At 37.0% G+C, this 14,327-nt stretch overlaps 1 protein-coding gene across 1 annotated transcript; it reads left to right on the top strand.

The window, feature by feature from the left end:
* Positions 1 to 4,739: 4,739 nt before the first annotated feature.
* LOC110916486 (coatomer subunit alpha-1) lies at positions 4,740 to 11,353 on the top strand. The gene is made up of 5 exons (XM_022161210.2): positions 4,740 to 4,896; positions 4,987 to 5,215; positions 6,053 to 6,547; positions 7,261 to 10,242; positions 11,101 to 11,353. Exons 2-4 carry the CDS (start codon positions 5,008 to 5,010, stop codon positions 10,218 to 10,220), a joined length of 3,663 nt encoding a protein of 1,220 aa, XP_022016902.1. The 5' UTR covers positions 4,740 to 4,896; positions 4,987 to 5,007; the 3' UTR covers positions 10,221 to 10,242; positions 11,101 to 11,353.
* The last annotated feature ends 2,974 nt before the right edge of the window (positions 11,354 to 14,327 follow it).

Raw genomic sequence — 14,327 nt, 5'->3', positions numbered from 1 at the left:
TTTGATCTATGTGAATCATTTGGACTGTTTGAACCATTTGGAACTGTTTAATCTATGTGGGTTATTTGAATTGTTGAACCATTTGGAACTGTTTGATCTATGTTTGAACCATTGGGTTAGGGAAGTGATTAGGTAACGGGGCGGGTGTAATGTGATAAAAACATGGTGGATACGCCGCTGGTACTTCCTATATATAAGTGCTTTTAACACATTATATATCGTTGCGTTATCTAGATCACTTGGGCAAGTGTTTTCAAAACAAAGTTATATTACAAGGTTTGTCTAACAATATAAACCATTCGAGTTTTTACAAAAACGATTTACAATCTGGGTTTACATAAACAAATGTTTTGAGTTAAGATTCATGACATCGAGGTTTTATAAAATATAACTAATCTGTTTTGACTTGGTTATTTCAATTTTCATTACAAACGTTTTACAAAACTAGGTTTTCTAATATTAATTAACGAAGTTGTTCAAGTTATTTCAAAATGTAAACGAGCCATGAATCTGACACTCACATAAAACCTATGTACTCGCCGGCATTTTTATGCTGACGTATTTTCACATATGTTTCAGGTACCATAGTTGATGATGATTGATGATGATATTGATGCATGCTCACAAAGGCATGGATGAGGCCTTAGTGACTTAATAACAATGAAAGTCTATTTGTTCATGTTTTGTTTCTATTTTCAATGCAATGTAATACATTTAATTCAATAAAACAGAACTTCAATCCATGTGTTATGAAACAATGATTCTGTTACGACACTCCCCGACTTTTTCGCTGCGGTTTGTTGTTTTAACGCGATCGGGGTGTGACAAAATTGATTAAAGCATACATGAACTTGTGATTTTCCAGACTATCATCCCCATCAAAGAAGTGCTCACACTTACACACCTAATCTTCAACATCTTCAGTTCCATTATACTTCGGAAATTCAATTTTCCCCAATCTGAATAGTCTGTCATTCTTGTTGATTTCTTTATTGTTAACACTTGTGTTGCTGGAACTTGTTTGATTATTATTGTTATTATTGACCAATTTCTCTAACATTTGCTTAAAATATGTAAAAGTGTGTTCTGTCTTCTCCACGAAAGCATCAAATTTAAGCAATGCAGTTGTGTGATCTTTTAATGTTTTTTCAATCTCAGCTTGACTTCTTGTGGTAGCCATAGAATTGAATTCTTGTGTGATGGTTTCAATTCTCGAACACAATTGATCGAATAATGATCAATTCAGATGATGAACAAAGATTTGAGTAGAATTGACCGAAACAATGATCAATTCCAATTTTGCAAATTGAAATTGGAACGAAATTTGATCGAACAAAGATTAATTTCACTGATTTGAAACGAATGATAGGGTTTTGATTGAATTTGAATCACAGAGTACCGAGAATCGGTAACTCTGATACCAATGTTACGAATGAATTTTAGAGAGAGAGAGAGTTAGAGAGAGAAAGACATAGAAGTTAGCTCAACTCAACGATACCAACTGTCATTACCAACTTCTGTTTAGTACAACGATCCTAACTAACTCTTAACCAACTACTACTATACTTGACAGGACTCATCCCTAAACTATTCACTATTACACTTTGGACCCCTCAACTATTATTCATGTAACAGTATGCTGATGTCCACTTTGCTACGTTGTTTCTTCCATATAGGGACTGATCGAAGTAGCAGTAGCAGTAGCGGGTTCATCATCCCCTATCATCATATTTAAAGTCAAAAGTAATACTATACTTGAAAATGTCGTAGAACTAAAAGAAAAGGAATGGAAAAGCAATAATTCAACCACTGTTAGTGTGGGCTCACCTAGATTAATCGTCATTCCCCTCTTCTCTTCATCTATAAATCAAAACTAATGCTAAAACTCGAAAAGAATGAAGCCTCGTGTAATGTGGGGGCATAAAGCGGCTGCTTTTTTTTAATACACTAGGCCAATCATTTTATTATCAAACAAGACAATGACGTCCATTGGATCTTATATTTACCCGTTTTTAAGTTATTTTTATACATATTAGGCCAACTAGTTAATTTTGGTTATATTTTCATATATATGTTAGTTGCTATGGATATATGATGTGTGAATGAGCGATGATGGATGGATTGTAACCAATAAAAGAGTATTTTACAAGTTTGATAATTTTAGGTAAGTGATCGGGTTTTGCCCCTATAAGTGAAATATACAAGTTAAGAAGTATAAATTATTTTAGGAGGAACTTAGGATGCAAGAAAATTCTTGCTAGTGGAATCATAGACTAAAGATGTAAATATGGGGTTTGCGTATTCGTGTTGTACATCAAACTAATCCAGACATGTATAAAATATTATACCTTGAACAAGACCGTGTAACTTGTTTATTTAAACGGCTCAAATGAGTTCACATATAAATTACATGAGCAAGCTATAATAAAGTTGCAATAATTTATACAATGTACATCTTTCACTTATAACTTTAAACAAGTCAACAATTCAGCCCATTTAATTTGCATAGAATCAGGGGTAGACCTACTCTAAGGGTTCCGTTAAAAAAACTAGTTTATTTTTAGGCAAAATTCTCAATCGCTGCTGCATACAACCTAAACACGACTCTGTTATCAAACAAACCAAACGTACCAACTCAAAACATGACATACTTATCATACAAGTTAAACCGATCAACCTAAACACCTTGTCATTTCCGTGGTAAAAAAATCATACAATTCATTTACTTAACATGCAATATATGTTTAGGGCATGTTTGGCTAAGCTTTTTGAACCAACTTATTGACTTATTAGCTTTTTGAACTTATTAGCTTTTTCAAAAAGCTAATAAGGAGATTTTGTGTTTGGCAAACCCAAAAGGACTTTTTAAAATGACTTGTTGTACTGGAGAAAAAGTCATTTTTGAGAAGTCAGAGTATTGTGACTTTTTGAGGAGCTTTTAACTTTTCAAAAACCAAATTACCATATTACCCTTGTTTTAACTTATTGACTTATAAAAGAATGTCTTTTTTAGTCATTTTACATTAATAAGCTAAGCCAAACACTTTTTTAAAAAACAACTTATTGACTTATTGACTTTTCCCACCCTATAAGCTAATCCAAACACTTAGAAGTATAAATGCCCCTTTTAGTCATTTTACAAAAAAGTCATTTTTAAGTTAAATAAGTTTAGCCAAACATGCCCTTAGAAGTATAAAGTATATGTTCTAACTTAACATCCAAGTATACAATTCTTAATAGTGGAATATATGTTTAGAAGTATAAAGTATATATTAGAATTAACTTAACATGCAAGTATACAATTCTTAATATATAGTGGAATTAAAAACTAAAAATGCAAATAACGGTTTTGCTTAATGGTGTTAAATATACCAATTTAATCCACACACATTAAAAAAATTATAAATGACTAAATAATCCATTTATCTAAACTCTGTCTTATAAAAAAAATCAACAAGAATAAAGTTGCAAACGAGTTGACATCCTAGACTTATATCAATTCAAACTTTAAACAAGTTAACGATTCAATCCACTTAATATTTCACACACAACTTAAATTCCAACCCATTTTCAAACAAACAACCCAAAACCCGACATACTTATCAAACAAAGTTAGACCGATCAACCCAAACACCTTATCCTTTCCATGTTTTTATAAACTATATATATATATATATATTTCAATTCTAACTTTAAACAAGTTACCGATTCGACCCATTTAATTTACACAAAACCCAAACACAACTGATTTATAAACAAACCTGAGATATCAATCCGCCCATGACACTATAGCATAGTAGCATGTTAGAAGTGAGATAAGTCTTAAAAACTATGAGACCCTAGGGTAGTGTTTGGTATGCAGGAATGAGAGGGGGAATGGAATGAGTGATTACGAGGGAATGAAGAAAAAAGTGTTTGGTTGGTCAATGGAATGGAATCACCCATTCCAAAAAGCATTCCATTCCCTCAAAATCATTCCTTCCATCCCCCATGTTTTTTTTCCATTCCATCTTCTCTTGCACCATTCATCAACAACACCACAACCCACGACCTTCGGCACAACCCACCACCATCACCACCCACCACCGACGCCATCACCGCCACCAGCCACCACCTCACCTGGACAACCACCGCCGCCACCACCCACTCGCCACGGTTATCACCCACAGCTACGACCAACCGCCAACGCCACTCGTCGCTGCCGCCCACCACCATCGTCGACGCCACCAGCACCGCCATCACCAATCGCCACCGCCGCCGCCACCAACCGCCACCTTTGCTGCCACCCACCACCAACGGCCACCTTGTCGCCACCACCACTCGTCGTCACCGCCGCACTCACCGCCACTCGCCGCCACTCGCCGCCACCGCCGCCGACACCCACCACCGCCACCTATAACCACCCACAATCACTGCCACCGACCACCACCACCACTCACCGCTAATTTTATTACTACGTTTTTCTTGCCTACCGAAAAATACACAATAATAATTCATTCCATTCACATGGTAACCAAACATGACATGAAATGGTAATGATCCATTGCATTCCCTCGTCCATTCCATTCCTTCGTCCATTCCATTCCTTCGTCCATTCCATTACCCCATACCAAACAGACCCTAGGTTCGATTCTCATGTAGGTTTTATCATTTCCATGTAAAAACACATATAATTTAATAATTCATTGACTTGTATCAATACATTTTACTGCTACCAGGCCATACCATATAAATATAAATAATAATAATTTTACACAACTCATCTTCTTCACACCCTCAGATCTCACTCTTTTCAACACACACAAATGCCGTCTGATCACAACCCTACTGCATATTAATCCCCAAATCAAATCGATCAATTCTCCAAATTAGGGCACTCAATTCTCAGATCTAAAGGTAACAATCACTCTAGGTTTTCGGATCACACGATTATTCATTTGAATTGCGAGTTACATGATCTCTTTAATTGTTCGATTGATTAATTAGGTTAGAAAACGGTTGAACAAGATGTTGACGAAGTTTGAGACGAAGAGTAATCGAGTGAAAGGCTTGAGTTTCCACAGCAAAAGGCCATGGATCTTGGCGAGTCTTCACAGTGGTGTGATCCAGCTATGGGATTACCGGATGGGGACGCTCATTGATCGGTTTGATGAACATGATGGTCCTGTTCGTGGCGTGCACTTTCATCAGTCGCAACCGCTTTTTGTTTCTGGAGGTTTGTTATGTTATGTTTGGATTGTGTTGTGTTGTGTTGAGATGTATGGAATGGTTCTGGATTTTAGGGTTTTTCTTTTACTGGTGGATGATCTGTTTATGTTGCTATGTGAATTGATGATTATTTGAATCTGTTGGTGTTCTAGGGGCTTAGCGGATTCATATTTTAAGTTTGTGATGAATTGGTAGTGGTGATTGGGAGTTTAGGGTTTTTTACTGTTAGTTGATCTGTTTATGATGTTATTATGTGAATTGATGTTGCTTTGAATTAAAGCTTCTTGTTTAGTGGATTATTTGAAGTTTTGGGATCCATACGGATTAGTGTTTTAAGTTTGTGCCATGGTAGTGATGGAAGTCTAGTTTTTTTACTCTAAGCTGATTCATTCAGTTTTGTTGTTGTTGTTGTTAGCTGATCTATTGATGATGCTATGTGAATCTATGATGATTCTATTTTGAAGCTTTTTTTATGTGGATCATTATACCCATAAACTCATTCGAAGTCTTCTGTGTTCTCCGAATTTCCGATCTATGCTAAGTAGTGATTTAAGCTTGCGCCATGTAGTGATGATTGGAACTTCACACTCAATACATTTTGGGAATTCTGTGTCATTTTTTTGCAATGTTTTAATATTAAAATCCGAAAAACATGGATAGATGTGATGTATTGCATACGAGCAAGTGCTGAAGAATCATTTTATTCTGTTTACTTTACATATACAAAGTTGTAAACAGTTATTCCTATGTTTTTTTTTCTATTCGTTAGTTCAGAGCATTTACATATGTTTCTTAAGAGCATTTGGGATTACCTTTTGTATTAAATGTGTTATCATACATGCAGGAGATGATTACAAGATCAAAGTATGGAACTACAAGCTTCATCGCTGTTTGTTTACTCTTCTCGGCCATCTCGATTATATCCGGACCGTTCAATTTCATCATGAGAATCCTTGGATCGTTAGCGCTAGTGATGATCAAACTATCCGTATCTGGAACTGGCAATCTCGTACTTGCATTTCTGTTTTGACCGGACACAATCATTACGTAATGTGCGCTTTATTCCATCCAAAAGAGGACCTTGTGGTATCAGCATCGTTAGATCAAACCGTTCGAGTTTGGGATATTGGTTCCCTAAAGAAGAAGACAGTTTCCCCTGCTGATGATATCCTTCGGCTGAGTCAGATGAATGCCGATTTCTTCGGTGGCGTTGATGCTGTCGTGAAGTACGTTTTGGAGGGCCATGATCGAGGAGTCAACTGGGCGTCGTTTCATCCCACTCTTCCTCTTATTGTTTCCGGAGCTGATGACCGTCAAGTAAAGATCTGGCGGATGAACGGTGTGTTTTTCAATATCTTGTTTTTAGTCAGTGATGCAATAATTTACGCCTGTAAATGAACCGAACGAACACGAATAGAGGCATGTTTGTGTTTGTTCGTTAAACTTTAACCGAACACGAACATGTAACTGAACACATTTTTTTTGTTCATGTTCGTTTATTAAGAAAATGGTCATGTTCGTGTTCGTTCATTTAAAACCTAAACGAACAGTTCACGAACGTAAACGGACATATTTAACAAACAATAAACAACACAAATGAACATAATTGTACAAACATAAATGAACATAATTGACTAAACATAAACATACATAAAGTAATTTTTATATAAATTAGTGATTAATTATGATAAACTCCATTGGAAAAGCCATTGTTATTACAAGAAAGCCCAATTACCAATTAGTTATATTCGTAGAAATAGTAGATAGTTCCTTTTATGTTTAATATTTGTATAAATATAACTATTTATGTATTAAATTGAAACAAACATAGACAAATGTAAACAAATGAACAAACATAAACAAACGTTCACGAACATAAATGAACTAACAAAACGTGTGTTCATGTTCATTCATTTATTAAATAAAAGAACATAAACAAACTTCCCGGCGAACAAGTTCACAAACAGTTCATGAACGTGCGGTACGTTTACAGGCCTATGCAATATGTTACATTTTTATTGTTGAATCTAAATTACTTACTTTGTCTTTCAGATACAAAAGCATGGGAAGTAGACACACTAAGAGGTCACATGAATAACGTATCATGTGTTCTTTTCCATTCAAGACAGGACATCATAGTATCAAACTCCGAAGACAAAAGCATTCGCGTTTGGGACGCTACAAAACGGACCGGCCTACAAACTTTCCGACGCGAGCATGACCGGTTCTGGATTCTTGGGTGTCACCCCGAGATGAATCTTCTAGCAGCAGGCCACGACAGTGGTATGATCGTTTTCAAGTTAGAACGCGAACGTCCCGCTTTCTCCGTTAGCAGTGATTCCCTCTACTTCGTAAAAGACCGCTTTCTACGATTCTACGAGTACTCTTCTCAAAAAGATACTCAAATTTTACCGATCCGTAGGCCGGGCTCCAACAACCTGAACCAGGGCCCGCGAACTCTTTCGTACAGCCCAACCGAAAACGCGATTTTAATATGTTCAGATGTAGATGGTGGATCTTATGAACTGTACATCATACCTAAAGAGAGTATTACTAGAGGAGATACAGTTCAAGATGCGAAACGCGGTGTCGGAGCGTCTGCGGTTTTCGTGGCCCGAAACAGATTTGCGGTACTCGAAAAAAGCACGAATCAGGTGCTCGTCAAGAACTTGAAAAACGAGATCGTGAAAAAGAGTGCGTTACCTTTTGCGACCGATGCGATATTCTACGCTGGTACGGGTAACTTGCTATGCAGGGCGGAAGATAGAGTGTTCATCTTTGACCTACAACAACGATTGGTTATTGGAGACTTACAGGCGTCTTTTGTAAGATACGTTGTTTGGTCAAGTGATATGGAGAGTGTTGCCTTGCTTAGCAAGCATTCGATAATCATAGCTGACAAGAAGCTCGTTCATCGGTGCACACTTCATGAAACAATCAGAGTGAAAAGCGGATCGTGGGATGATAACGGTGTGTTCATCTACACAACGTTAACTCATATTAAATACTGTTTACCGAACGGAGACAGTGGAATCATTAAGACCCTTGACGTACCGGTTTACATCACAAAAATATTTGGAAATACCGTCTTTTGTTTGGACCGTGATGGGAAAAACCGTCCGATAGTTATTGATTCAACCGAATATATTTTCAAGCTATCTTTACTGAAAAAAAGATACGATCATGTAATGAGCATGATACGAAACTCGGAGCTTTGTGGGCAAGCGATGATAGCGTATTTACAACAAAAAGGTTTTCCGGAAGTCGCCCTACATTTTGTGAAAGACGAAAGAACGCGTTTCAATCTGGCGCTTGAAAGCGGAAATATTCAGATTGCCGTTGCGTCTGCTAAAGAAATTGATGAAAAAGATCATTGGTATAGATTAGGTGTCGAAGCGCTTCGGCAGGGTAATTCCGGTATCGTTGAATACGCGTACCAAAGGACAAAAAACTTCGAGAGGCTATCGTTTTTATATCTGATTACCGGAAATTTGGACAAACTGTCAAAAATGATGAAAATAGCCGAGGTGAAAAACGATGTTATGGGGCAGTTTCATAACGCTTTGTATTTGGGTGATGTTCAAGAACGGATTAAGATTTTGGTTAACGCTGGTCATCTGGCTTTAGCGTACGCTACAGCCAAAACGCACGGGTTGAATGATATTGTCGAAGATCTTGCGGATAAACTTGAAGGTAATGTTCCAACTTTACCCTCGAGGTCTAGCTCTCTTTTGATCCCACCGACGCCTGTGTTATGCGGTGGAGATTGGCCGTTACTGCGGGTCATGAAGGGAATATTCGAAGGCGGTCTCGATAATGTCGGAAAAGGTGGTAACGAAGAGTATGAAGATGCTGGTGATGCCGATTGGGGTGAGGAGTTGGATATTGACAATATTGTCGATGTGGATAATATTCAAAATGGTGACATCAGCATGGCGCTTGATGATGGAGCAGTTGAGGACGAAAACGAAGAGGGTGGTTGGGATCTTGAAGATCTCGAGCTTCCTGCTGACGTGGAAACCGAAACCCCGAAAGGTGTTACGAATCGGTCATCAGCGTTTGTGACGCCGACTGTCGGTATGCCGGTGAGTCAGATATGGGTGCAGAAATCGTCTCTTGCTGCTGAACATGCCGCGGCCGGAAACTTTGAAACCGCCATGCGGTTGTTGACCCGCCAGCTCGGAATCAAAAACTTCACACCGTTGAAATCGTTGTTCATCGATCTTCACATGGGAAGTCATTCTTACTTACGTTGCTTTTCATCTTCTCCGTTGATCTCATTGGCTATCGAGCGGGGCTGGAGTGAGTCAGCAAGTCCGAACGTCCGGGCCCTACCCGCACTCGTCTTCAATTTCTCTCAGTTAGAAGAAAAACTCAAAGCGGGTTACAAAGCCACCACTACCGGGAAATTTACCGAAGCGTTACGCCTGTTTTTAACCATCCTTCATACCATTCCTTTAATTGTTGTCGAGTCTAGACGAGAAGTGGACGAAGTTAAAGAGTTGATCATTATCGTGAAAGAATACGTTTTGGGTTTACAAATGGAGCTTAAACGAAGAGAATTAAAAAATAACCCGGTCCGCCAACAAGAACTGGCGGCTTATTTCACTCACTGTAACCTTCAGCTACCGCATTTGAGGCTAGCATTGATGAACGCTATGACTGTGTGTTACAAAGCGGGTAATTTAATCACAGCGTCAAATTTTGCAAGGAGGTTATTGGAGACTAACCCTACTGCCGAAAACCAAATGAAAACGGCCCGTTCGGTTATGCAGGCTGCTGAGAGAAACATGAAGGATTCGACGGAGTTGAATTACGATTTTAGAAACCCGTTTGTTGTTTGTGGGGCTACTTATGTGCCGATATACAGGGGACAGAAGGATGTTGTATGCCCATACTGTAATTCGCACTTTGTTGTTTCTCAAGAAGGCCAGCTTTGTACTGTTTGTGATCTTGCGGTGGTTGGATCAGACGCTTCGGGTTTACTGTGTTCTCCAGCACAGATCAGATGATTTAATAAGTTTTCTCCTTTGGGTATTCCTCTTTCTCCTGCTCAGTTTATTTTCATTGTTTTTAAAATCTTCTATTGGTCTTTTTGTGGATACTGGTGGGTTACCACCCGCGCTCCGTAGCGGGTTCGAAACGTAGATAAAATATAAACAAATTGCGAGAGTTAAAGCTGTTTGATGTTTTAGTTAAGGGGCTAAACATGTCATTATTAAAGTTTTGGGGCTAAAGTTGTTTATTATTAAAGTTTGGGGGGGCTAAAGTTGTTTATTATTAAAGTTTAGGGGCTACAGTTGTGTTAGTTAAGGGGCTAAGCCTCTCATTATTAAAGTTGAGGGGCTAAATATGTCATTATTAAAGTTGAGGGCCTAAACATGTCATTATTAAAGTTGAGGGGCTAAAGTTGTTTGGTGTAGTTAAGGGGCTAAACATGTCATTATTAAAGTTCAAAGCTAAAGTTGTTTAATTTTAAAGTTCAAAGCTAAAGTTGTTTAATATCAAAGTTGAGTGTTTTAGTTAAGGGGCTAAATATGTCACTACCAAAGTTGAGGGGCTAAAATTGGTTAATGCCGAAGTTAAAGGGCCAAAGTTGGTTGATGTGTAAAATAGCATATTATTATATTATATTATAGTATATATAATTGTTGCTGCTTTTAGGTGCATTATTAATGGTTTAAAAATTATCAACAACATATTAATTTGCTTTAAAAAGCACTATATGGTTGATTAGAGGGTATTTTGATAATTTTCATTCCAGAGAAAAGGAAAGGAAAATTGTATTTGATCCCACTCATTTATTATAAGCAAATGGGTCGTTTTTTTTTTTGTTATAATTATTAGACTTGTTAGATAATTTGATACCGGTTTCGGGTCTGACTTTTGCAGTTTAACGGTGTCTGGATTCCGGAGAAAAGTGGAAGAATTTTGGCTGGTAGCTGATGTAGGGAGCCCGACGACATTAAACTGTAAATTAGATTTGGTTATGGATCTAGTTTCATTATCCAGATATTTGAACCATTTTTGTTTTCTTTGGACTTGGTTGTGGTTAAAGACGTCACAAAACGGTGTCGGTTTGTGAACTGTGGTTGTATGTAGACGTTTTTGCTTGATATTTCAGGACCTAATTGTTTCTCACTAAGTTGATTTATGTTGGTGACTGACGACTGTAGGGGAAAGAGTTGAATATAACTAAACATTTTATTCAAGTATTTACTTACTAAACAAGTTATTGTTACAAATGTAACTTAAAATCATTTAAACTTAAATCACACGAAGGGGCGTCTGACACTGGTATATAACGAAACTGAATCAAAGGTTTAGCTTTGAGGCCTTGGGTAGAGGTGCACAAATCGAATCGGTTTATGTTGAAGTTTGGTTTTGGCCCAAACCAGTTCAGGTTGAAACCAGTTTGGGTTTGGGCAACAAAAGTCAAAACAAGGTTCTGGCCGAACCGAGTTGCGTTAGAACTAGTTTTTGAAGGGGGAAGGATTGGGCTTGGCCGGTTTGAAACCAGGTTTTAACCGGGTTCAAATTGGTATTGATGCCTAGGTTCAACTCTACAAGTTGGTTTGGGTCCAATGGCTTTCAAATTCGGGTTAAAAACCTCCGACCTCTTGCCTTAGGTCTTGCTTTGGTGAGGGGTATGTACCCGAGTCTGCTTTCACTAATATCTATGTATTGATGCTGTTCAAAATAATAATAATAAAAATAAATAATGTCCGCCATGTATATTGGACATGTCAAGCCCATTTTCGTTTAGCTTTTTCTTTGACTCGGTTAAACTAGAGACAATGACCAGCTCAAAACACAATTCACTATCATGTAAGACATAATTATCACTAATGTTATGACATGCAGTATTCTAGTGAGTTTCCTCCACTCACATGTAAGACATAATTATAGTGTAACATCCTAACTTGATATGGGCTGCCGTACAACATTTACGTAAATTAATAACGATGAATGCTACAAAATATAAAACTCATCTAATTAATTAATAACGATGAATGCTACAAAATATAAGGCTTGCAGTATGGTGATGGTCCTCCTTTGGAGGATGATCCGCCACGTAGGATGGGTGTGAGGATGGAGGTATGGAAATGGAGGGATGGACCTAAAAATGTGTATGTATATATTGTATCTATAGGTGTGTGAGAGAGGGGGAGGCATGTTTTTTGTCTTCATGGAGTGTCTCCAACGTCTAGAAGAGGACGACCAGGATGGAGCCGGGGGGGGGGGGGGGGGGGGCGTGTTTGGCCCGGCGCCGGACCAAAACAAACCAGGGACGATGCCCATACCCGACGGCCTAAGAATCTTTGAATGGATTGTAGCCTCAAAAGATGTTACAACATGTCAGAATTTAAATTTCTTCTACCTATTTTAAGTTCACGTATACGCATTAATGCACATGTTAGGTACATTACAAAGCACAAAAGTCAACTAAAAATATACGAAGATAGCTCTATTTCTATACTTCTTTAGTAAATAATAATAAAAAAAAAAAAGATGGATCAAAAACCAAAAACATCAAATACCATTATTTTAAAAAAAGTAACAACAAATTAATGAATTTTTATTTCTCAAATATTTGTTTGGGACCTTGAAGGGGGTTGTAGATTTGATGGCCCTCAATGGACCAATACTTTCTGGAAATCCTAGGAACAATATGCATATCTTAAAGTTAATCATCGACATTGGCTTTTATGATGTTTTTGAAACAATAACAATAATTTATTGATAATAAAAACTAAATATTTTTGTTAAAAGAAATTCGTTTACAAAGTGTACCTATGCTTTATTCATAAGTTATACTATTTATAATTTTTTACTTTTCTCCGTGGATAAGTCCAAAATTATCAGAATGGTCCCTAATGTGTGGATATTAAGTAGTTCTGTAAAAAAAACTTAATAAATACGAATGAAGCTTGTTCATGTTTCATTTAACTTTAACTTAACAAACAAATGAACACGAACAAACTTTCTTGTTCATCATTCGTTAAGAAAATGAACGTGTTCGTGTTCACGTTTGTGTGTTAATATTATAAATGCACATAAACGAAGAAAATGAACATGTTTTTCGTTTGTTCGTTCATTAGTCGATTACCCATGACTTAGTTCTCAAATTTAATTACGCTGGCGTATTATAGGACAGACAGTATTACTAATAGATAAATTTAAATGAATATGTAAAAGAGCATAAATGACCAAAAATGAAAAATCTACAGAAAATATTAAAGTTTTTCGTTGATAGAAGGAACACAAAGATTATTGAAGAAGTTAAGAATATATACGTTTAATGAAACATATGTATTCTTTTATCAAGAGCATGACCTTGAAAGGTTAAACATGAACAAAGTTAATGCTACTTCAAGAATCCTAAGACCTAACTTTAGTACTTTACCAATAGGTATTATTTCAAGATTAATACTTTAGTGATTTAAGCAAGGAATTGCTTATTAATATGACGACTTTGAACTTACACACTTTATATTTTGTGCGACACATCAAAGTTAATGAAGTTGAGTAGATGTGTCCACTTGATTGTAACTAGGAATGAGAATGGTACAATACTCGTATCCATACCCGTTCTGGTATTGAAAATATTGTACCGAATTTGAACAAAACTTGGTACCAAATATCGTACCAAATATATAGGTACGGTACGGGTATTTTCGGTATGGTACCCACTTTGGTACCATTTTGTTTTTATTTAGTTTTGAACACTTGTACGAGTACTAAATAGGTAAAATTGACATGAGTACCAATATAGTACGAGTACCAAATAGGTAAAATTGGTACGAGTACCAATACGATACGGGTATCATATAGGTAAAATCAATACGAGTACTATAAATACCACAATACGAAATAAAACATAATACAAAAAAACTTTTAAAGGTCTACATAAAATTCGGTATCAGTACCCGTTTTTACCCATACCCCTACCCGTGCCAATACCGAAAGTACCGAATACCAAAATTAATAAATCTGGATACCGATACATGTACCAAATACCTAAAATTGGTACGGATACGTGTACGATACAGATACGAATACAAATATTTGGGAAAAAAAGTCCATCCGTAATTGTAACCATACAGAAGTGAATCATC

The sequence above is a fragment of the Helianthus annuus genome, chromosome 2 (assembly GCF_002127325.2).
Source record: "Helianthus annuus cultivar XRQ/B chromosome 2, HanXRQr2.0-SUNRISE, whole genome shotgun sequence".
In the NCBI taxonomy this organism is placed as follows: domain Eukaryota; kingdom Viridiplantae; phylum Streptophyta; class Magnoliopsida; order Asterales; family Asteraceae; genus Helianthus; species Helianthus annuus.
This window is presented reverse-complemented; position numbering and strand designations above follow the sequence as displayed.